Raw genomic sequence first — 25,878 nt, forward strand, 5'->3', positions numbered from 1 at the left:
GAAGGTAAATGCCATTTTCAACTATGATAAACTCAGGACATGGATCAAGTGGGAAAGAAGAATTCTTGCTGATGCACACAACCCCCCCGTGAGCCTAAGTCTTATCTCAGACATGCAACTATGACAAAGGGTGTAAAGAGAAAATGCAATAAAGTCCACACACGTGGATCTTTACACATGCCGAAGCCAAAATGGATACAAGCATTCGTAATTTACAAATTCCTGTACAATTTCAGGAAATAGGAACAAGTCCATGATTAAAACTTGCCTTTATGCACTGGCCAAGCTATCCCAATGTGATCCCAAAATCATGCATATATCATTCAAAAATTATTTTTTTACGTCAAGAAATTAAAAACAAGAACTTAAAACAGATCAACTGCATTTTAAGTTCCTTCTGACATATTTACACTGAAATCAATTTGGCTTTGGCTTGGAAAAGTTTGCTAATTTTGTATCGAATCATTGTGCACCTCTTATTATTCCTGTTATAGATTCATACCCCAATTATTTGTTTTTAAATTGAGACATTTTATCCCTTTATATCGTTATTATAAAGAAACATTAATTGGAATAATATTTTTCAAACCTGGGAACCCTTTTCTCCCAGGGTGGAAATGTCAATGACTCGAGGGAATAGTCAATAGACAATAAACCACAGGTGCAGGAGGAGGCCATACGGCCCTTCGAGCCAGCACCACCATTCAATGTGATCATGGCTGATCATTTTCAATCAGTACCCCGTTCCTGCCTTCTCCCCATACCCCCTGACTCCGCTATCCTTAAGAGCTCTATCTAGTTCTCTCTTGAATGCATTCAGAGAATTGGCCTCCACTGCCTTCTGAGGCAGAGAATTCCACAGATTCACAACTCTCTGACTGAAAAAGTTTTTCCTCATCTCAGTTCTAAATGGCCTACCCCTTATTCTTTAAGCTTTAATAGCTTTAAGATTAATGGGGCAAAGTTTAAAGCAGTTGTGCGGGGCAAGTTTTTGTTTCAAACCCAAAGTGGCGGGTGCCTGGAACACGCTGGCAAGTGTGGTGGTGGATGCAGATGCAATCGTACCATTTAAGCGGTCGGTGTGTAGATAGGCACATGGAAATACAGGCAATGGATCTTGCAAAGCCAGAGATTAGTTTAACTTGGTATCATGTTGGGCACAGGTATTATGGGCTGAAGGGCCTGTTCCTATGCTGTACTGTTCTAGGTGGTGTCTTATATAATATGAGCTCTAACATTCTTAAAACATTCCATACACAGGTAGAGGAGATCAGTTTAACTTGGTATCATATTTGGCACTGAAACTGTGGGTTGAAGGGCCTGTTCCTGTGCTGTACTGTTCTATGTTTTATGTTCATTATGATAACAAGTATTCCCAAATTACTTCTAATATTAAATTGTAATACAACAGTCCAATAAATGGTATTTTATTTAAAGAGATTACAGTAATTGAATGCACAAGGAACCACCTACGCAGATCAATAAAAGAAGACACTAGAAGACCCAAAGTGCAGGAGTAATTCAGCGGGTCAGGCAAAATCGCTGGAGAAATCAGTCTGAAGAAGTGTCCGTTCCCTCCACTGACACTGCCTGACCCGTTGAGTTACTCCAGCAGTTTGTGTTTTACCGAATAACAATCGTGCTGGTCTTTCCACCCCCGCCCCCCCTCCCTCACCAACCCCCGTCTCCTTCCACCTAAACCTTCTCTCCGACTGTGCATTTCACTTCATTTCTTTCCCGAACTCTGGAGAAAAAGTAAATTGCATAAAGTTCTCCAGAGCTGCTGACTGACCTGCTGAGTTTCATCAGCACTTTGTATCTTTTTTTCAAAACAGTAATTTATGTTAGTAATAGTACAAATTTTGAACTAAACATACACAAAACTGTTCAAGTGCTCATGACTGAATCTGCATTCTCACCATTATAAACATCATGTTGCACTTTGTACAAGCAGAATCCCCGCATTGTATTAAAAGCACATGCTTACCTGCTTAGAGTGATTGCTCAGATAGAAATCCTGAAGTGCAGGCCAAGGCAAAAGGAGGACAACAGGTAGCATCAGTTAATAGCAATGAAAAAATAAACTGCAGTTCAGAAAATGTTGCAAAGTGGGAAATAAGTCACAGCACAATTGCAGATACATTATTTTCAAAGCAAAATGTGATTGAAGGCATACCAGCATTAAGCAAGAATATCAACTCCATTAATTAACCCTTTCACCATCACAAGGAAAGGTATTTTGCAGAATATTAGGTTCAAATGGATCTTGATATTGACATTGATATCAAAGTAGTATGTTTTAATAATAATGTTTGTAAGACAGCAATATATATATATATATATATATATATATATAGATATATATATATAATTCCAATGGGGTTGTGAACAAGATTGAAATGTCAATACTCCACTGACAAGAGTCAGAGTAGTAAAGTTTTATAAGAGTTTACAGGGGTCCCTGCTGCTGAAAGGGTTCAAGCAACTTAAGTGATCAAGCAGTATTCTCCATATTATAATGCAAAAGCGATGACATGCAAATCAGTGTCCATTTAACAAGCCACATCATTTCTGCAATACTAATTCATTGAATTATGATAACGAATGATACACATAAACAGCTTTCAAAATAGCAAAAGGAAAAGAATTAGCTTGAAATTCAAAGTGAGGAAAGTCAGAGATCGGCTGGAATGAAGATTATTTTTGACCTGTCGTCTCAAAGCTTTTTATTTGCTGGAAGATATTCCATCTAATCACATTAGAATTCCATTCTAAACCACCTGTAATAGTCATTTGTTCACTTTTCCCCACAAATTTTGCAATAACTTCGGCCACAAATATTTTTTTTCTGCACTAGAACAGAGAAAATCTGCTAATCTCTTTCTCCCTCAATAGTGAGGATCTTCTGTTAATGACTCTCTATCAGTATGTCACTATACACAAGATGTTGACACAAGGCACTGCAGACGCTGGTTTATCAAAAAAGCCGCAAAGTGGTGGAGTAATCCAGCCGGTCAGGTAGTTTCTCTGGGGAACATGGATAGAAGTTTGATGGAGGATTACATCCAAGATGTCCTCATTCTTTAGAGAACATGTTTTCCCCCAATTTGTAACAGATAGGTCCCCCACACGTCTCCTCTGTGCCCCGCAGTTCTGCTCTCGCTCCCTCTCCTCCCAGATGCACCAAGGACAGAGTTCCCCGAGTCCTCACCTTTCACCCCACCATCCAACACATCATCCTCCAACATTTCCGTCACCTCCAACATGATCCCACCACTAATCATATCTTCCCATCTCCACCACTTTCCATCTTCTGCTGAGACCGCTCCCTCCACAACTCCTTGGTTCACTCATCCCTTCCCACACAAACCATCCACTCCCCACTCCCCAACCGCAGGAGATGCAACACCTTCCCTTATACCTCCTCCCTTGACTCCATCCAGGGACCCCGACAGTCCTTCCAGGTGAGACAGATGTTCACATGCACCTCCTCTAACCTCATCTACTGCATCCGGTGTTCCCGATGTGGGCTCCTGTACATTGGTGAGACCAAGCGTAGACTCGGGGACCAATTCGCTGAACACATGCTCAGTCCGCCAAGGCCTACTGGATCTTTCGGTTGCTAACCATTTTAACACCCGTTAACATACTGATCATTTGGTCCTGGGCCTTCCCCCATTGCCCAGCGCGAGGCCCAAATGCAAAGTGGCAACCGCTACAAACGCTCTACTTCCCCTCTCCTTGCTTCCCCCCACCCCCCTCTCCTTGCTTCCACCCCCCCCCCCCCCCCCACCCCACTCCCTCACTTGACGTCCCCCTTCCTCCACTAAAAGTCGGTTAACCAGTTCTAGTTTGTCTATCTCTTTTAGGCTCACACTGTCCCGAGCCAACAACTGGCCTATGAGGGAACCACCCTGTCTGAGGTCATCTTTTGCCGGCCCTGGTTTGTCCTGGTCGTTTCTTGATTCAGGTCCCCCCCCCCCCCCCACCGAATCAATCTAAAGAAGGGACCCCACCCAAAATTTCATCTATCCATTTTATACAGAGATGCTGCCTGATCACTGAGTTACTCTGTATAAAGTATACTGTCAAATCCCATTACATCTTAGTTTGGGAACTGCTCTGCCTAAGATCTCAAGAAGTTACAGAGAGTTGTGGATATAGCCCAGTCCATCACACAGTCCAGACTCCCCACCACTGACTCCATCTGCACTTCACATTGGCTTGGAAAAGCAGCCAACATAATCAAAGACCTTTCTCACCCTGGTCATTCCCTTTTCTCTCTCCCCACCGTCAGGCAGAATATACAGAAGATGAAAAGCACACACCACCAGACTCAGGAATAGCTTCATCCGCTCCGTTATTACGCTTCTGAATGGTCCTTCCAGAAGCTAGGGTTGTTCTCATTGTGGACTTTGTCTCTGGAACTACTGTGCTGCAATGTGTCAGTATTGCAGCTGAGCAACGGCATGAGGGAGGAGCTGGCCAAAGTTGACTGGAAAGGGACCCTAGCAGAGATGACGGTGAAACAGCAATGGCAGGAATTTCTGGGAATAATTCGGAAGATGCAGGACCTTTTCATTCCAAAGAGGAAGAAATATTCTAGTGGGGAAAAAGAGGTCACTGTGGCTGACAAGAAAAGTCTAGGACTGTATAAAACTAAAAGAGAAAGCATATATTATTGCAAAGATTAGTGGGAAGCCAGAGTATTGGGAAGCTTTCAAAGAACAACAGAAGGTAACTCAAAAGGCAATACGGGGCGAAAAGATGAAATACGAAGGTAAGCTAACTAATAATATAAAAGAGGATAGCAAGAGTTTCTTCAGTTATATAAAGAGTACGAGTGAGGCAAGAGTGGACATTGGACTGCTAGAGAATGATGCAGGAGAAGTGATAATGGGGAATAAAGAAATGGCAGAGGAGTTGAATAACTTTTTTGCATCAGTCTTCACAGTGGAAGATACCAGCAACGTGCTTGAAATTCGAGAGAGTCAGTGGGTCCAAGTTTGTGGAGTGGGTATTACTAGGAGAAGGTGCTTGGGAAGCTGAAAGGGCTGAAGGTGGCTAAGTCACCTGGAACAGATGGACTGCAACCTAGGGTTCTGAAAGAGGTGGCTTTAGAGATTGTGAAGGCATTGATAGTGATATTTCAATAATCACCAGTGGTTCCAGATGATTGGAAAATTGCCAATATTACCCCGCTATACAAGAAGGGAGCAAAGCAGAATAGTGGGAACTATAGGCCGGTTAGTCTGACTTCGGTGCTTGGTAAGAGTCCATTATAAAGGATGAGTTTACGGAATACTTAGAAGTTCACGATAACATAGGCCAAAGTCAGCATGGCTTTATGAAGGGGAGGTTTTGCCTGACAAATTTACTGGAGAAGGGGGAGTCAGTAGATGTTGTACACCTAGATTTTCAGAAAGCCTTTGATTAGGAGCCACATGGGAGGCTGCTAACCATGAGAGCCCGTGGTATCAAAAGGCAGATACTAGCATGGATATCAGGTTGGTTGGATGGCAGAAGGCAAAGAGTGGCAATAAAGAGGGCTTTTTCTAGTTGGCTGCCAGTGGCTCGCGGGGTTCTGCAGGGTTGATGCTGAGGCCGCTGCTCTTCACGTTGTATAGTAATGAATTGCGTGAGGGGATTGAAGGCTTTGTGGACAAGTTTGCGGATGATACGAAAATAGGTGGAGGGGCAGCTAGTATAGAGAAAGCAGGGACTCTGCAGAAGAACTTAGAAAGGTTGGGAGAATGGGCAGAAAAGTGGCAGATGGAATATAGTGTAGCAAAGTGTGGAGTCATGCATTTTGGTAGTTGAAATAAAGAAGCTAGGGAAAGATTATTTTCCAAACGGGGAGAGAATCCAGAAATCAAAGGTGCACAGGGATTTGGGAGTGCTGGTGCAAGATTCCCCAAAGGTTAATCTGCAGGATTCCCAAAAGGTTAATCAAATCAGTAGTAAAGAAAGCAAACTGAATGCTCGCGTTTATTTCGAGAGGGCTTATGTACAAAACTTGTGATGTAATGTTGTGGCTCTTCTAAGGCACTGGTCAGGCCGCATTTGGAATATTGTGAGCAATTTTGGGCACCATCTCTGAGGAAGGATGTGCTGGCTCAGGAGAGGGCCCAGAAGGGGTTTACAAGAATGATCCCAGAAATGAGTAGGTTAACATATGATGAGCGTTTGACGACACTGGGTTTATATTCGCTGGAGTTTCGAAGAATGAGGGTGGATCTCATTGAAACTTACAGAATAGTGAAAGGGATAGAGTGGATGTGGAGAGGATGTTTCCACTAGTGGGAGAGTCTATGACTAGAAGTCATAGCTTCAGAATTTCAAGGACGTTCTTTTAGGAAGGAAATGAGGAGGAATTTCTTTAGTCATAGGGTAGTGAATCTGTGGAATTCTATGCCACAGAAGGCTGTGTAGGCAAAGTCAGTGGATATATTTAAGCCAGAGATAGAGAGATTCTTGATTAGTACAGGTGTTAATGGTTATGGGCAGAAGGCAGGAGAATGGGATTAGGAAGAAGAGATAATCATGCTTGAATGGCAGAGTAGACTTGATGGGCCAAATGGCCTATTTCTACTCCTATCACATGATCTTATGATGCTAAGCCATTCCTTCTCTCCTGAGATGCTGCCTGACCCAGACTTACTCCAGCATTTTGTGATACCTTATGATGCTGAGAACTATATTCTGCACTTTGTATCTTTCCATTCGCTCTACCTATTGTACTTGAGTTTGGCTTGATTGTCTCTATGTATTGTATTATCTGATTGGATCGGATAGCCTTTAAAACAATAGACAATAGACAATAGGTGCAGGAGTAGGCCATTCAGCCCTTCGAGCCAGCACCACCATTCAATGTGATCATGGCTGATCATTCTCAAACAGTACCCCGTTCCTGCCTTCTCCCCATACCCCCTGACTCTGCAATCCTTAAGAGCTCTATCTAGCTCTCTCTTGAATGCATTCAGAGAATTGGTCTCCACTGCCTTCTGAGGCAGAGAATTCCACAGATTTACAACTCTCTGACTGAAAAGGTTTTTCCTCATCTCCGTTCTAAATGGCCTACCCCTTATTCTTAAACTGTGGCCCCTGGTTCTGGACTCCCCCAACATTGGGAACATGTTTCCTGCCTCTAACGTGTCCAACCCCTTAATAATCTTATATGTTTCGATAAGATCCCCTCTCATCCTTCTAAATTCCAGTGTATACAAGCCTACCGCTCCAGTCTTTCAACATATGACGGTCCCGCCATTCCGGGAATTAACCTAGTAAACCTATGCTGCACGCCCTCAATAGCAAGAATATCCTTCCTTAAATTTGGAGACTAAAACTGCACACAGTACTCCAGGTGCGGTCTCACTAGAGCCCTATACAACTGCAGAAGGACCTCTTTGCTCCTATACACAACTCCTCTTGTTATGGCCAACATTCCATTGGCTTTCTTCACTGCCTGCTGTACCTGCATGCTTCCTTTCAGTGACTGATACACTAGGACACCCAGATCTCGTTGTACGTCCCCTTTTCCTAACTTGACACCATTCAGATAATAATCTGCCTTCTTATTCTTACCACCAAAGTGGATAACCTCACACTTATCCACATTAAACTGCATCTGCCATGCATCCGCCCACTCACACAACCTGTCCAAGTCACCCTGCAACCTCATAGCATCTTCCTCACAGCTCACACTACCACCCAGTTTTGTATCATCTGCAAATTTGCTAATGGTACTTTTAATCCCTTCATCCAAGTCATTAACAAACAAAGCTTTTCACTTTACCTCAGTACATGTGATAATAATAAACTTCAACCCAAACACTCAAATTGAACGGGAACTTAAAATTGAATTACCTGTTGCCTTTGGTATGCAGAGAATGTCTTTTCCAGGTCTTCCAAGTCAAGTACTTTAAAAACCTTCAAATCATCAATTTCCTTCCAGATCGTTTCCCCGAGTTTGTTCTGTTCATGAAACAAACAAAAACTGAGATAACCAGTTCAAAAGACAGTTTGGTATTCTACAATTTCCACAAATTAAACATCCATATTTTTAAAAGATGTTAACTGGAATTATAATGCAAGCTGATTTAAGCCTTAACTGTATGGACAATAAGAAACTTTCTGTACAAAAATGATTCAGTAAAATCTAAATTCAGGATCAATGCAAAATAAATATTTTCATACATTAACCAGAAGTCTCCACTGTTACATTAGCCTTGTACAGCTCACCTCTGGTAACTTGGACCAGTTGAAGGATTTTAAAGCGTTTCCTGGTTGAGGGATATTTTTCTTCTTGTTCCCTGGACCCAGAGGGGCTCCTGGTGGGGGTAGCACACCACCAAAGGGTGGCATTCCTGGAGGGGGAGGGGGACCTCCTGGCGGCAGGGGTGGTGGAGGTGGGGGCAATCCCCCAAACAATGGGGGGGCAGGGGGAGGGGGAGGCGGAGGAACCCCGAAAGAACCGAGTGCAGAGTGAGGCAGAGGTCCGCCGGGGGCTCCCGGAGGTGAGAGGGGGCCACCCGGAACGCCCGAGAACCTGGCTCTCTGAAATCAAAACAGAAATTGGAAAATAAATTATCAGAAACAAGATCAATTTCAACACTTGGACAAAACTAAAACAAAAACAGGCTGTATTAATATGCTACACAAAACACAAAGGAACTCAATGGATCAGGCAGCACATGCTGAGGGAAATGGATAAGCGACGTTTCTGGTCGGGATCCTTCGTCAGGATCCATTTCCCTGCACAAATACGGTCTGACCTTCTGAGATCCTCCAGTAAACTGCTTTTAACTATACCTAGAAGGGGGAGACAGTTGCAAAAGAGGTGGGGCGGGACGGAGCCTGGCGAGTGATAGTGAGGGGGGCTTCAATTGGCTGATGAGTGAAGTGAGTGCCAAAAGCTAGAGGTACAATGGAGGCAAAAAGGTACCAGAAAAGTAGAGAAGTGAAATGTAAAGTCGGTGGGAGTAATATAGGTGGAAAGGAATATGGGAGGGGGCGAATGGCAGGGGGCAAACAACATAATAGTTGTTTGGTAAGACACAAAGTGCAGGAGCAATTCAGTAGGTCAGGCGAGATCTATGAAGAGAGTGGACAATAACATTTTGAGTCGAGACCCTTAGTCAGACTGTTTGTATGTTGGGGGGGGGGGAGGAGAAGGCGAGCTGGAAAGAGAGGTGGGGGGGGGGGGGCAGGACAAAGCCTGGCAAGTGATAGTTATGTTCCACTTTTTTGTCACTATAATCAAAGGAAATGTTTACAATTTTTCAATAGTATTGTGTAAATTAAGTGTATTCATTGTGACGTGTTACAAGAGGCAGTAAAACGTGCTCAGCTGCACGAGAACTTGCATTGCTTAGATCCTGGATCTGGGCGGAGAGATCAGCTGCATGTTTCTTAGCAGCTTTGTGCTCCTGAGATTCTTTTTCCAGTTTTTCTTTCATTTTATTCAGTGTCTGCATCATGTCCTCCTTCTCCTGTGTCTTAGCTTCACACTCCCTCTCCTTTTTCTCCAGCTTCTGCAGCAGCTCATTGTGCTCTGGAAACAGAGAGACCCTTTGAGATGCATGATCAATAAAAGCAAAGCCCAACCTCCCTTTCAAATAATGGCTACTACTGATTTGCAGACAGCAGGGGCGATTGTTATTCTCATGTCATGAGTCAAGACTGCTAACTTCATGGGAGTCCGTGCCTCAGATGTCTCAGGTGCTGTTCCTGCTGAAACCAATACAAAACATCTGGGTGGTACAGTGGTGCAGCTGATAGAGCTGCTGCTTCACGGTGTCAGAAACCTGGGTTCCATCGTGACCTCTCAGTATGAAGTTTGCACATTCTCTCTGTGACCATGTGGGTTTCCCTGGTTTCCTCCCACATCCCAAAGACATGTGGGATTGGAGATTAATTGATGTTTGTAAAAGAAAATTACCCCAATGTGCAGGGAGTGGAAGAGAAAGCGAGATAACATAGAACTAATGCGAAAGGCGCGGAATGGACCCAGTGGGTCGAAGGTTCCCGTTTCTATGCTGCATCTCTGAACTAAACTAAAATATGCACTGGGTTTTCTGTAGTGCAATCTTAACCAGTTCCTGGTCTCGACTCACACAAAGGTTGTGCAGCATCACTGAGGGTGGCGCAGTGGCACGCACATCTGGTGAAGCTGCTGCCTCTAACGCCACAGCCTCTCAATGGGTCGAAGCGTGGACTCAGTTTCCATGCTGCAACTCTAAACAAATGAAATCACTGCACCAATGTGCTTTTGGATGTTACTGACGACTTTGCAAATGAAAATTGAAGGTAGCAGTAAGTACGAGAAAGATCAGAAAACCAGTATGCCGTCTGGCTTAAGTACAGGCCAGTAATAACAATTATTTCACATATACTATATCAGAACCAAACAAACAAAATATATAGACTGCACCTTTTCGCATCTTTTCTGCTTGTTCCTTCCATTGTTTGACCTCATTTTCATTCACCAACCTATTTATGTTGAAGATCAAATTTCAAGAAAATAAATATTTAGCAAACAGTAAGAATCAGATGCACTGCTAAATCTCAGAAAATCCATTCCTACAATTCTGAGACAAAATACGCTGCAGAAGAAATAGACTTACATTCTGACAACATTCTTCACGTTGAAATTTTCCAGAGGAGTAACATCAGGATCGTGTCCTTTATCATTTTGTAAAACTATCTGTTGCAATATTCGGTCCAGCAGTAGCCAATATTGTAGAGTGTTTCCACTTCGCTTATCTAGGGGGGAATAAAGTAGAGGGAACTATTAAAATTGGAAGTAAGTAACAGCTGAACACACAAACGATTGAAGATAGTACACAAGGAAAAGTTAAAAGTTGGTAACTAAGAATACTAACTGATATACATTACCAAAAAAGCCAACATGCCTGGGGTAACTCAACGAGACAGGCACAATATCTGGAGGACATGTTTTGGGTTGTTGTACAATCAGTCTGAAGAAGAGTCCCGAACCGAAACATCACCTATCCATGTTCTCCAGAGATGGTGCTTGACCCGCTGAGTTACTCCAGCACTTTGTGACTTTAAAAAAAATCTGCATCTGCAGTCCCTTGTGTCCTCAAGATACTGAACTATCCGAGTTATTATATATTATGAATAGTAGTTGGAACCATTAAAAATCCACTAACTATCCACAATATAATTCAAGAGGAGGACAAAGGGGTTAATTAAGAGGGGGGAAATAGAGCATGAAAGAAAGTTTGCGGTGAATATAAAAACTGACTGTAAAAGCTTCTTTAGATATTTGAAGATGGAACGATTAGTGAAGACAAATGTAGGTCACTTACAGTCAGAAACAGATGAATTTATAATGGGAAACAAGAAAATGACAGACCAGTTAAACAAGTACTTTGGTTCTGTCTTCACTAAGGAAGACAAAAACCATCTCCCAGAAATACTAGAGGACAGTGGATCTAGCGTGAGGGAGGAACTGAAGGAAATTCACATTCGTCAGGAAATGGTGTTAGGTAAACTGTTGGGACAAGGCAGATAAATCCCCAGGGCCTGATGGTCTGCATCCCAGAGTACTCAAGGAGGTGGTCCTGGAAATCGTAAATGCCTTGGTGATCGTTTTCCAATGTTCTATAAACTCTAGATCAGTTCCTGTGGACTGCAGGGTAGCTAATGTAACCCCAATTTTTAAGAAAGGAGGGAGAGAGAAAAAGGGAATTATAGACCAGTTAAGCTAACGTCAGTAGTGGGGAAAATGCTTGAGTCAATTATAGAAACATAGAAACGTAGAAAATAGGTGCAGGCGGAGGCCATTCGGCCCTTCGAGCACCGCCATTCATTGTAATCATGGCTGATCGTCCACAATCAATAACCCGTGCCTGCCTTCTCCCCATATCCCTTGATTCCACTAGCCCCTCGAGCACTATCCAACTCTCTCTTAAATCCATCCAGTGATTTGGCCTCCACTGCCCTCTGTGGCAGAGAATTCCACAAATTCACAACTCTGGGTGAAAAAGTTCCTTCTCACCTCAGTTTTAACTGGCCTCCCCTTTATTCTAAGACTGCAGCTCCTGGTTCTGGACTCGCCCAACATTGAAGATGATAGCAGCACATTTGAAAAGGAGTGACAGAATCGGTCAAAGTCAGCATGGATTTATGAAGGGGAAATTATGCTTGATTAATCTTCTGGAACTTTTTGAGGATGTAACAAGTAAAATGGATAAGGGAGAACAAGTGGATGTGGTGTATCTGGACTTTCAAAAACCCTTTGACAAGGTCCCACACAAGAGGTTAGTGTGCAAAATTAGAGCACATGGTATTGGGGGTAGGGTATTGACATGGATAGAGAACTGGTTGGTAGATAGGAAGCAAAGAGTAAGAATTAACAGGTCCTTTTCAGAATGGCAGGCAGTGACTCGTGGGGTGCAGCAAGGCTCAGTGCTGGGACTTGATATTTACAATATATATCAATGATTTAGACGAAGGAAGTAAATGTAACATCTCCAAGTTTGCGGATGACACAAAGCTGGGTGGCAGTGTGAGCTGCGAAGAGGATACTATGAGGCTGCAGGGTGATTTGGATAGGTTGGGTGAGTGGGCAGATGCTGTATAATGTGGATAAAAGTGAGGTTATCCACTTTGGTGGCAAGAACAAGAAGGCAGATTATTATCTGAAGAGTGTCAGGTTAGGAAAAGGGGAGGTGCAACGAGACCTGGGTGTCCTTGTACATCAGTCACTGAAAGGAAGCTTGCAGGTACAGCAGGCAGTGAAGAAAGCTAATGGCATGATGGCCTTCATAGCGAGAGGATTTGCGTATAGGAGCAAGGAGGTCATACTGCAGTTGTACAATACCCTGGTGAGACCGCACCTGGAGTATTGTGTGCAGTTTTGATTAATTTTAAGAACAACATTCTTGCTATTGAGGGAGTGCAGCGTAGGTTCACCAGGTTAATTCCCGGGATGGCGGGGTTGACATATGATGAAAGAATGGATCAACTGGGCTTATATTCACTGGAATTTAGAAGGATGAAAGGGAAGCTTATAGAAACATATAAATTTTTTAAATGATTGGACAGGCTAGATGCAGGAAAAAAATTCCCGGTATTAGGGGAGTCCAGAACAAGGGGTCACAGTTTAAGAATAAGGGGTAGGCTATTTAGGACTGAGATGAGATTGTACACTGTATAAGCATCTTAACATTCAATTGATCCATATCTAATCCTAATTAGGAAGCAGAATTTTGCAGATAGTTCTGATGTCAAGTCCATGCTAACTATTTGACAAGACTTCAGATGGAGACACGCTTTCCTACATTTTACTCACTCTTCCATCGGAGATTTAATAACATTCTACCTCACCAATTCCAAACGGTACTCACACGGCATCTGAAGCCAATGATGGAGAATTGACATAAAGTGTGGGTATGCATCTGTGTGGCTGATCTTTTTCTTCACTAGTTCAAACACCTGGGTAGCACTTTTTGTGTCGATGTGTACCTGAAGTAAGTTGATTGGCAACAGATTAACAGAACAAACTTTATATGACAATCAGCAGGAACAGCACATAATAAGAGTCCTACAGCATGGAAACAGCCCCTTCGACACCCCATCTAAGCTAGTCTCATTTGCCCAATTTGGCCCATGTCCCTCAAAACCTTTCCTGTCCATGTGCCTGTCCATGTCTTTTAAATGTTGTTATTGTACCAGCCTCAACTACTTTCTCTGGCAGCTCGTTCTATATACCCACTACTCTGTGTGAAAAAGTTGCCCTTCAGATTCAGATTTCTATTGAATCTATTAATTTATTTCTATCTCAACTTAAACTTATGCCATCTCACCTTAACCCTAATCCTACCCTGGGAAAAAGGCTGTGCATTCATTCACCCAATCTATTCCACTCATTACTTTGTACACCTCTATACGATCACCCCTCAGCCTCCTGCACTCCAAGGAATAAAGTCCTACCCAACCTTTCCCGACAGCTCAGGCTCTCGAGTCCTGGGAGCAACCTTGCAAATCTTCTCTGCATTCTTTCTTGCTTAATGGCATCTTTCCAAAACTGAACACAATACTCCAAGTGTGGCCTCGCCAACATCTTGGGCAACTATGACATTAAATCCATTCTCTAAGTGACTGACAAAGGCCAGCATGTCAAAAGCTGTCCTATCTACCTGTGAAGCCACTTTTGGGGTAATGTGCAGGTACTCCTTGATCCCTTTGCTCCACAACACACAACGGGGTCCTTCCATATACTGTGTCGGTCCTGCTTTAGTTCAATGTCCCAAAATGTAGCACTTTACACTTATTCAAAGTAAACTCCATTTGCGATTCCTCGGCCCACCTGCCCGGATGATCAAGACTCTGCTGTATTTCTTGACAACCACCTTTACTGTCTACGATGCCACCTATTTAAATTATTTCAGCAAAAATCCATCTACTTACCACATCAAATCTTTTTGCTAGTTCCATTTCATCCTCATTTCTCAGCATCTCAAAGAAATCTAAATGCCTAAACAAATCATTGAAGTTAGTTTCAAAAGCATCTGCAGAAAATGTTTAAATAAATGAAATTCAACACATAAAGTGCACTTACCTATCTAAAGTTGCATTTTCATGTTCACGTAATTTGTCAATAACAGGTTGAATACCTAACATTAAAAATTCATATCGGAGATGCACTCTGAAATCAAGACTTTCCTATTGAAACAAAACAAAGAACACAATTACAAGTTTTACATTCTCCATGGTTAAACATTTAAAAATCTACACGATGGATAAAAGGATTGAAATTGGTCAATCACTGAAGCGGAAGATTACAAGTCATTCTGCACTAGAGGTTGATCACAATGCTGCTGGATTACAGGGTATTACCTATAAGAAGAGTTTGGACCAACTTGCATTGTTTTCTCTGGAGTGTCGGAGGTGGAGTGGAGATCTGATGATGCATATAGAATTATGGGAGACGTAGGTAGCTTAGACAGTCAGAACATTTTTCCCCCGGGTAGAAATATTTACAGAGTAGTGGGTGCCTGGGATGTGCTGCCAGTGGTGGTAGAGGAGGCAGATACGATTGTGGCATTTATGATGCTTTCGGATGGGTACATGGATATGCAAGGAACAGAGAGATATGGATCGTGTGCAGGCAGATGAGATTAGTTTAACTTGACATCATGTTCAGCACAGATGTTGTGGGCTGAAGGGTCCAATCCTGTGCTGCAATGTTTTAAGTTTAAACACCAGTGATTGCCATTTCACATTGGATACCCAAAATGCCTATCGATTTGGACCACTTGCATGAACCAATTTGATCACCCCTGAATGGCTGAGTAGAAGACATTTCCTACCTCTCCTGAACCTTGACTTAGCACAGCATTAATGAAAGACATGACAGCAGTTTTAAGGTTCACTTCATCTTTGTATCTTCCTGTATTTCTGTCCAAGTCGTTGATTAGAGTCTGATGGGAAAAAGATGTAGCATTTTTGTTTTGTTTTTAAATTCTATCGTTTGAGTAAATTCTCCCACAACCAAATGACAAATAAGTCTTCACAGTAATCTAGATATTGCAATGACCGAGAAATGTTGAGATATCTGGATGCCTTAGAATAGAGTTGGCTACAGGCTAGCATGTAGGTAAAGCAACTACATGGGACATCAGCTCACAAATATTGAATCAAGATTAGGAGTAGGCAACAGAGTCTCTTGAGCTTGCTCCATCATTTAATAAAGTCAGCATTTACTGTATCTAATCTCAACTCTGCTTTCCCATTTATCCACAATAATCTATCAGCCGGTACTTATCATGTACCTAACCACTTCAGTCTTCAACAATGTCAAAGCTTCTCTTCCACAAAGGAGAAACAGGCAGAGCTCCACGTCCAACCTGCCAAAATCCTCCAGGATATTCTGCGACGGCCTGGTCCCCTTATTTAAGGACGTAAGTGTGGGGGAAGCAGTTCCATTAACTTTCTCTGGAAATATCTAGATTGAGCAGGTTGTCCAATGAGGAAAGGTTGAACAGGCTAGGCTTCTGTCCACAGGAGCTAATTGGATTGAAGGAAACGATCCTGAGAATCCTTGAGAGTGTGGATATGGAGGCAAAATTACATTGTGGAAGAAACTGGAACTAGAGGCAGATAAGATAGTGGCTTTTAAGAAGATTTCAGATAGTCACATGGATATGCAGGGAATGGTGAGATATGGATCACGTGCAGGCAGATGTGATTAGTTTAATTTGGCATCATGTATACATGGTAGACAGAATCTTGATAAGCATTGAGGGTAAAAGGTCACTAGGAGCTAGGCAGTAAACTGGAGTATTTAGTTCCACTAAGGACTTTGGGGGGTTTTTTGGGCTCTAGTTCTGGGGTTTATAATTGAATTATTATTTATCATATAGTGTCTGAATTGTGTTTTTTACAGGCCTATTATGCTGCTCTAGGTAAGAATTTCATTGTCCCGTTATCGGTACCTATGTCAATTAACAACTCTTGACTGGATTCTTGATACCAATGTTTGATATGTTTGCATTCCCCAAGATAACAAACCCATGTTACATCTGGCTGGCTACATCTTCAAAACTAAGTGGCTCGATTTTATTTTATTACCTCCCTCAGCACTAAAATAGCCACCTCAGACTTTTACATGCATTAGCTTGTCACTAATTGAATGAAATGCTTGCTTTCATCTTGCAGTCCATAATCAACATGTTTACTGTACCTGGAAGCGCGTTCTCTCACTGGCAAATTTCTGGTAGTGCAGCATTGCCTCCAATACCTTCTTATGACCACCTGGCACCAGACACACAGCACCCAAAATTTCCAAGACTGCCACTTTAGTCTTTATATTCTCCGTGGTCAGACTTTGGGCAATAACGTTAATGTTCTCCACGTGAGCCAAAACATGAGCCCTGCCCTGAGAGTTGTTCATGAGCGCTTTAATGCAGCCGATCAGGGAAGTGTGTATTCGAGATTCTGAAGTTTCATAGTCCATACTAATCAAGAAGTTGAGAATGCACGTTAACCCATCCAAGTCAATGAATCTGGTAACAAACCTGTCAAATGCAAGAACATCATCATTCAAAGAGTGTACAGGATATATCCTAGACAAAAAGGAACTGTAGATGCTGGTTTACCAAAAAAATCACAAGTACTAGAATAACTCGGCAGGTCAGGCAACATCTCTGGAGAACATTGATAGCAAGGGTCCAGACCCAAAATGTCATCAATCCATGTTCCCCAGAGATGCTGCTTGGCCCGCTGTGTTACTCCAGCGCTTTGTGTCTTTTTTTAAAAAGGATATTCCCCTTGAGTCCATACAATTTAAATAAAAATACTTAATACAATTCTCCTTTCAGATGAATGACAACAAAAATATTTCCTGTGCTAGAAAATATTGATACAGGTGACTCCCCTATTACACTACTCAGATTATTGGAAATGTTTCCTTATAAAATTCACAAAATTTGAGATACAGAATTTATATATTTTTTAAAAGTAGGTAAATAAGCATGTTATTTTCCAAAACTTGTCTTGACATGCGTGCCATGGCGAGGCTTGCACTGCGCCAAATTACAATACGGATCGTATTCTAATAACACAGATCTTCTGGATCTTGGGGTCACCTGTATAGACTTTGTGGGAAGAGCAGAAGCAAGGGAACAGGTGAAAATTATGCCTGATGTAGATAAGGGTTTTTATACAGACAGATTGACAAAGGCTGGCGATGAAAATACAAAAAGTAAGGCAAGGATAAAGAGGTGCGAATTGCAAAGCCAGAGGAAGACATAAGGGTAGGAGGAGAAAGGGAAGGAGAGAAATAGGCGAGGGTCTAGGTGGCGCCAAGGGAAGAGGGGACTGAGGAGGGGAGGAAGGTCGGAAGTAAAACAAGGGAAGGGTAGTTTGTAGGTTAGATACCTAAAATTGGAGAAATCAATGTTCATACTGCTCGGCTGTAAGCTGACCAAAAGGTCAGTATGGGAATGGAAAGAGGAATTAAAATGGTTAGCAACCAGCAGATCCAGTCGGCCTTGCTGGGCTGAGCGTAAGTGTTCAGCAATCAGTCGCCGAGTCGATGCTTGGTCTCACTGATGTCTCACGGAGGCTACATCATGCACACCGAATGCAGTAGATAAGATTAGAGGAAGTGTACGTGAACCACTGCCTCGCTGGGAAGAGCTGTTGGGGTCCCTGGATGGATGCAAGGGAAGCGGTGTAGGGACAGGTGTTACATCTCATGTGGTTGCAGGGAAAAATACCTGGAAGTGAACCAAGGAGTTGTGGGAGGAGTGATCTCTGCAGATGGGAATACATTGAAGGTGGCAGAAATTTTGGAGAATGCTGAGTGGGATGCAGGGACTGGTAGAATGAAAGATAGGTAAAGAAATGTAAAGAGAGAGAATATCTTGGATGTCCTAGAATGGAAAGCCTCATCTTAGGAGCAGGTGTGGCAGAGATGGAGGAATTGAGATTCGGTGATAGCTTTTCTGCAAGAGGCAGGGTGGGAGGATGTGGGTTTGTAGTAGATGCCAGTTTGTAGTATCCTTTGATGGAGACGGAGAGAGATCAAGAAAGGGGACAGAGGTGTCAGAGAAAGACCAAGTGAATTTGAGGATAAGGTGGAAGTTCGTAGTAAAGCTAATTAAATCAATGAGTTCTGCCTGGGTGCAGGAGATAGCTCTGATGCAGTTGTCGATGTAGCAGAGAAGGTGCTGGGGCATGGTGCCAGTGTACCTTTGGAACAAGGACTGTTTGACATAACCAACAAAAAGGCAGGCATGGCTGGGGCCCATGCGAGTCCCCATGGCTTCACCTTTAATTTGAAGAAAGTGAGAGGAGTCAAAAAAGGAGTTGCTGAGGGCGAGGACAAGTTCTGCCAGGCGGAAGAGAGTGTTAGTAGAGGAAAAATGATCGGGTCTCTGTTCAAGGAAGAACCAAGGAAGGACCTTCCCAGTTGGGGGATGGAGGTGAAAATGGACTGATGTCCATGGTAAAGATGAGGCAATCGGGGACTAGATATTGAAGGTTAAAAGGTTGAAGAGCACGCAAGGTGTCTCAATGTAGGTCAGAAAGGACTGGACAACAGAGCTAGGATGGAATCAAGATTTCATATTGTTTCATTATACTAAGCGAACAGCCAATATTTAAGAAAGAGCAAAAAAACAAAGTGCTAGATGAACTCAGTGAGTCAGGCAGCTACTGTGGAGGGAATGGACTGACAGCGTTTTGGGTCAGGACCCTACTTCAGACTGAAAACAAGCAGCGTTTCAGGCCAGGACCCTTCCTGATATTTCAGAAAGGAGGTGCTTGCAGCGGAAGCAATTGATTTCTGGGTTGAATGGCTTTTTGTGTGAACAAAGGTTCAGCAAATGGGATTAAAAAGTGAATAGGTGATGTGTCTCAGACATAAAAGATTCTAACAGGAAGGATGCCTAGAGGGTGTTCCCTTTATGGCAGGGTGGTGGACGCGGGCAGAATCACCAACCTCGGGCTGTGGCTTCAGAACAAGGGTCACCCATTATAAATAGGGATGAAGAGAAAAGCCTTTTCTCAGAGGGTCAGGAATTTATGAGACTGTCTACCACAGAGGGCTGTAGTGGCAGAATTATTGCATATATTCACAGTGGAGAGCAACAGATATTTTAAGGACAAGAAGCCAAGGGATACAAGGTGAACATGGGAAAATTGATGTTGATGCAAGATGTGATCAGCATTGAGCAGACTTGTGTTGTCAACTGGCATACTCCCACTACCATTTCTTTTGTTCTTATTTAATTTAAGAACCTCAGGAGACGTTATCCATTAAAAGAGAAAATCAGCAAAAACCTCAACAGAGCATTGATCTCCAATGCACATCAACATCATTTTTTTTTGTTGAATTAACATTATTTTCCACTATTTTTCTCATTCATGCGAGGATGAGATCAAGAATAGTTTGCCTCATGGGTTGTGTTCGTAGTGCAGTCTTCAAACTCTCAATAGTTTTATTCCTTTCTTCCTCATCTTCTTTTTCCAAAGCCAAGAGCGATTTCCTCTGAAAAGGAATGAATGATGAGCTGAGGAATGTAGTACTTTCACTGAGACCATACACGAAGATGCACGCCATGCAGCATATCATGTTAGCAGAAGATTTTATGATTGCAATTCGGCACCCAGTTTTACAGCCAATTAAACAAATTTAGCGTTTAACTCGTAGCCACCATTGAAGGAATCTATAGGAGGAACTGCCTCAAAACAGCAGCCAGTATCATCAAAGACCCACACCACCTTGAACACGCTTTCAATTTACTCCTATCATTGGGAAGGTCTGAAAACTGTGGACGTCAGATTCAAGAATAGCTTTTTCCCCCAACAACCATCAGGCTCTTGAACACAACACAACACTAACCTCTACTATGAACTACAGACTATCTTGGTTGCACTAAGGACGCAAGGGTTTTCTCTTGCACAAGTATTGAGCAATTATTTATTAGCCTTTTGTTTATTATATATTACTTATGTATTGTGTGCTACTGCACGTAAGAATTTCATTACTTATGCTGTCAGTACTTATGACAATTCCTGAGTTCTGACAAGTTTCTGGTATAGTTCTCTACACAGTGAAAGGAAGGTGGCCTGAAGAATATACTGGCATTGTGGGGCTACAGTTGATGACAATTACTACAATGGAATCGCTTCATTCTAAATCATGGTAGCTAATCTTCATGAACGGCACGGTGGCACAGCGGTAGAGATGCTGCCTTACAGCGCTTGCAGCGCCAGAGACCTGGGTTCAATCCCGACTACGGATGCTGTTTGTAGGGATTTTGTACATTCTCCCCGTGACTGCATCGGTTTTCTCCAAGATCTCTGATTTCCGCCCCCACTCCAAAGATGTACAGGTATGTAGTTTAATTGGCTCGGTATAAGTGTAAGTTGTCCCTAGTGTGTAGGATAGTGTTAATGTGCGGGGATCGCCGGTAGGTGCGGATTTGGTGGGCTGATGGGCCTGTTTCCGCACTGTATCTCTAAACTAAACCAAAATTCTGGGAGATGAAGTATGGCTATTTGATTAATATAATCAACACTAACGTAATATCATATGAAAGACCTTTTAGGCATATCAACTTAATTTTGTTGCTTAATTACAGGTTACTCTGGACTGGGTTGCTTATATGATTGCAGAGAAAATAGAAAAACACACCAAAGTAATTAAATTGTCACCCATCACGAGCAAAAATCACCTTGAATGGCATTTGGCACTACTACAGAACAGGTGGTCAAATGAGTCAGTGCGGCACAAACATGTTTCAGAAGCTAATTATTTGTTCTTGGCGATGCAGGAAAAGCAATAATTTTTCTGCCAGACGATCATCAATAGATGATGCCTACAATGTACTTTGACTCAATTTATTTTTCTTTGACATCTTTTGATACTTTCACCTAAAAATCAACTTCTAGTGATCACATATTCCATAGGAAATTTCAATTGACCCCATAATCAGTGGTAGACACAAAATGCTGGAGTAATTTAGCGGGACAGGCAACATCTCTGGAGAGAAGGAATGGGTGACGTTTCAGTTTGAGACCCTTCTTCATAATCAGTGGTCTGGACTTGCACTAATTATGCAAAAAAAAGTTTCCCGATTTATTCCTGAGTGGTAGCTTTCATTTTAAGACTGTGTAACATCATTTCGGATTTCACCATCAGAGGAAATAATTCATCTACTCTACTCTTTGACACTTTAAATACCTCCATTAAGCAAATCACCAACTTTCTGAACAGGTTTATTTCACATTGGTCATAACTTAACAATGAGCACATTGACATTATTCCAGTAAATTATCCAAACTAGCTACTTGCAGACAGTTTCCAGTCTCAAGGGTTTAATTATTAAGAGTATATTCTGATTACATCACACTTAAAAATATTAAAGCATATAAATATATCAAATATACAAACTGATTGTTAATGTTTTGTATTATTGATTTTTGTGTGCTTTGCATCTATGTGCCGATATGGTGCAGCGTAAGAATGTCATTATTCCATCACTTATGACAATTAAACAGACTTGAATAATTGGAAAAGCTCACACTTCCTGCAAATTGAAGTCCAACTTGGAGTTGGTGGAGGAGGGCAGGCGGTGGAGAAGAATAACGATTTTCTTTTTTTATCTGAACATTGATGACCAAGATATACACTGCACTTTAGTGTGAAAAAAAATCCTGCAATTCATGAGCAATGACTTCAATGGTCAATTTGTCTTCATGCACAAATGTCTTAACATTCTGGTATTCAGGGAATGCATTAAGAAACTATTTGCAAGATTTGGATTCTCTTGGGAAAGTATTGTTGGTTCAGAACTGCATGTGAAATTAATCACCAGAGCCCAGAGCTGACGATGCAAGATTCCACAGTCACCAAAGTGTAAGAGTGATAGAAACATAAAGCTATACATTTAAGTTTACGTTTATTGCCGCATGTACCATGGTACAATTAAAATCTTGGTTTTGCTTGCTATCCAAACAGATCCGATAATACTATACATAAATACAGTCAAGTCAAATTCAAGTATAATAGGTAGAGCGATGGGGAAGATACAGAGTGCAGAATACAGTTCTCAGCATTGTACTGCATCAGTTCCATAGAGATAGTCCAATGTCAGCAATGGAGTAGAGGTGAAACAGACAGTACCCTAGTTTGTGGAAAGACCATTCAGAAGCCTGATAACAGAGGGGAAGAGCAGTTCCCAATCACTGCTTGGTGGTGCACGCCTTCAAGCTTCTGTACCATCAACAGGACAAGAGCGGGGATAATGGGATGTCTTTGATTATGGTGGCTGCTTTTCCAAAGCAACATGAAATGTAGATTAAGTCAATGGTGGGAAATCTGGTCTGTGAGATTTGGGTATAATGCATGAACTTTTTATCCATCACCTCACATCATTAAATGTAAGTGAGAGAAGACTGTATTTGGCTGTTGATTCTAAACAAGTAACAACTGTTGTTATGTTTTTAGTGTCTTTGCCTTCAATGAGTTTGATTATGCGACCAAAGAAGAGTTTCTTCCTCAATCGCTGCTCCCACCCTATGGAACTCACTACCCCAAACCGTCAGAGACTCCTCCACACTCACCACATTCAAAACATCACTGAAGTCTCACCTGTTCAGCACTGCCTTCAACCACTGAAGGTCACCTCACCTTCTGTCTCCTTTCTCTGTTCGTTTACTTATTTATCTATTTATTCACTTCCCTATGTTCTCTAAATCCCTGTAAAGCGTCTTTGAGTATATGAAAAGCGCTATATAAATGTAATGCATTATTATTATTATTATTATTATTAATGTCTTCAAACAATTTTATTATAATGTGCTGACAGAATTTTAACAAAATTTAATGATTATAGAGACACAAGGAACTGTTTGCAGATGCTGGACAATAAAATGTACAAGATGCTGGAGTAATTCAGTGGAACAGGCAATATCTCGGAGGACTTGGAAAGAGTGTGCAAATTTATAAATATAAAGCAAAGTAAAAAAGTACTCACAATTGCCATAGAATTTAGTTGGTCAATGTAAAATTCTGGCCAACTTGTTGCTCCTTTATTTTCTTCTTGTTCCTGTAAAAGAAAGATTTCACAAAACCTTGCCGTGAATATAGTGAAGCCAACTGAAAGAAGAAAGCTTGTCTGGGACATATGACAATAAAAAACACTTGACTCGATGATTCGTTTATCAAAAATATGGACAAATACTGATTAAAATTAAATAAATTCAGTTATAATCGATAGATAAGTCATGTTTCAATGAGAAAATTTTGCATATTTATGTGATAATGACATTCAAAAGTCATTGTACTTCTACTGACCCAAAGTGTTTCCTCATTCAGAATAAGGATGGCTTCACCAGGTTAATTCCTGGGATGGCGGGACTGACATATGATGAAAGAATGGATTGACCGAGCTTATATTCCATGGAATTTAGAAGGATGAGAGGGGATCTTATAGAAACATAAAATTCTTAAGGGATTGGAAAGGCTAGATGCAGGAAAAATGTTCCCGATGTTGGGGGAGTCCTGAACCAGGGGTCATAGTTTAAGAATAAGGGGTAGGCCAGTTAGGACTGAGATGAGGAAACATTTTTTCAGCTAGAGAGTTGTGAATCTGTGGAATTCTCTGCCACAGAAGGCAGTGGAGGCCAATTCACTGGATGTTTTCAAGAGAGAATTAGATATAGCTCTTAGGGCTAACGGAATCAAAGGATATGGAGAGAAAGCAGGAACGGGGTACTGATCAGCCAAGATCATATTGGATGGTGGTGCTGGCTTGAAGGGCCGAATGGCCTACTCCTGCACCTCTTTTCTATGTTTCTATGATCCTGACCACAGGTGCCATCTGTGGGGACTTTGCATGTTCTCCCTATGACCATGTGGATTTCTTCCGGGTGCTCAAGTTTTCTCCCACATCCCAAAGGGGTGCAGGTTTGTGGGTTATTTGTCCTCTATAGATTGCCCCTAATGTATAGGGAGTGGATGTGAAAGTGGGATAACGTGGAACTAGTGGGAATGAGTGATCGATGGTTGGCGTGGACTAGATGGGCAGAAGGGCCTGATTCCATGCTCCATCTCGAAACTAAAGCTAAACAAGAGGAGAAAAAGTCCAAAACACAAAGTGCTGGAAGAACTCCATGGGTCAGGCAACATCAATTAAAAAAAGCACAATTCAGAAATAATTATGATATGCATCACCCAGAGTGTGCCAAATAAAACATTAAACAGCCCCTCAAAAGTAGACAGTATACTGAGCAGAGGTTATACGAGACTAAATCAAAGTGAAAATCATTTTCAACGCAAGGCCTTTTCTTTCCCCTAAAGTGATCAAACTGATAGCAACCATGAACTTTACATGTTAAACTATCCCACTCCTTTTATTCAATAAACCGCAGTGTTCCTGCAGTTAGGACCTTATCAGATTTTCCACACACAAAAATGGCCACAGCAGCAAAAGATAATAATCATCTCTGGCACCCTATTCCCCCGGCCAAAATCAAATACAAAGCAAAATATCCAGCAGAGAAGTGCAAAAAGGTGTGCCCTTCTACAGGAGCTTCAGTAAGGTAACAAGAACCAATCTTTAGACATAAATGTCCACCAGATCTTTGAAGATCAGATCCAATCCTATCTAAAAAAGCTACTGTGTTTACAAGCCTGTTAAGTGCTGCAAGTATGAATTTTGTTGTTCTGGTTTTGGTACATAGGGCAATTGAACTCTTGTTATCTCTCAACTTCACGCATAGGATCATCAGGCATTTCTCTACATCATTTAAGATTTGGTAGCAATTTAGATTAGTAAAATCACTTCACATATAACTTATTAACAATCAACTGTGGAGATTTGCTCGTCATTTTCATTCAGAAATTTAGCTATGTTTTTTAACATGTTAAAGAGATCAATCTGTTGGCAAATGACTAATTTTTCTCTTTTACACATGATCAAATCCTCACATTTGATGTAATGTTTAAGATTATTTGTTCAGTCAGCTGCTGAAAGACAGAGCAGCTTAAACTGATCACAAAACTTCCAAATGTTGTTGGGTTGGAGGAAGTTGCAAAATTGAATGAAAAAACGTGAATGCAGTGTACAATGGATCATTATGAACTTCAGTCCAAGCAAGAAAGTACGGATGACTTAAGAAAGGATAATAAAGTCAGAGCTTTGGCTTTTATCATCTTTTTCATGACTTCATGCTTGATATTGGTGTTGGCTTATTATTGTCATGTGAACCAAGACAAAGTGAAAGCTTTTGTTTGTTTGCTATCCAGTCAAGTCATGCACAGGTACAACAGGTCGCGCAAAGATAAACATGCCAGAGAGAAGAATATAGTGTTACAGCTAACTGAGGTGGTGC

The 25,878-nt window shown here is 41.8% G+C and overlaps 1 protein-coding gene across 5 annotated transcripts in view; it reads right to left on the reverse strand.

The window, feature by feature from the left end:
• Positions 1 to 25,878, reverse strand: part of daam1a (dishevelled associated activator of morphogenesis 1a) — a 170,411-nt gene that overhangs the window by 38,463 nt on the left and 106,070 nt on the right. For 4 of the 5 annotated variants that reach the window (XM_078406608.1, XM_078406607.1, XM_078406606.1 and 1 more), the window contains 13 exons: positions 23,520 to 23,591; positions 19,932 to 20,026; positions 16,715 to 17,048; positions 15,342 to 15,452; positions 14,591 to 14,694; positions 14,440 to 14,506; positions 13,377 to 13,494; positions 10,626 to 10,764; positions 10,433 to 10,491; positions 9,366 to 9,553; positions 8,242 to 8,556; positions 7,867 to 7,974; positions 1,988 to 2,017 (listed from right to left, as the gene is read on the reverse strand). In XM_078406608.1, coding sequence (XP_078262734.1) covers positions 1,988 to 2,017; positions 7,867 to 7,974; positions 8,242 to 8,556; positions 9,366 to 9,553; positions 10,433 to 10,491; positions 10,626 to 10,764; positions 13,377 to 13,494; positions 14,440 to 14,506; positions 14,591 to 14,694; positions 15,342 to 15,452; positions 16,715 to 17,048; positions 19,932 to 20,026; positions 23,520 to 23,591 — 1,740 coding nt within the window. The remainder of the gene's footprint in view (positions 1 to 1,987; positions 2,018 to 7,866; positions 7,975 to 8,241; positions 8,557 to 9,365; positions 9,554 to 10,432; positions 10,492 to 10,625; positions 10,765 to 13,376; positions 13,495 to 14,439; positions 14,507 to 14,590; positions 14,695 to 15,341; positions 15,453 to 16,714; positions 17,049 to 19,931; positions 20,027 to 23,519; positions 23,592 to 25,878) is intronic. The other variant, XM_078406610.1, reaches the window with a different exon arrangement.

This window comes from Rhinoraja longicauda, chromosome 10 (genome assembly GCF_053455715.1).
Source record: "Rhinoraja longicauda isolate Sanriku21f chromosome 10, sRhiLon1.1, whole genome shotgun sequence".
NCBI lineage: Eukaryota > Metazoa > Chordata > Chondrichthyes > Rajiformes > Arhynchobatidae > Rhinoraja > Rhinoraja longicauda.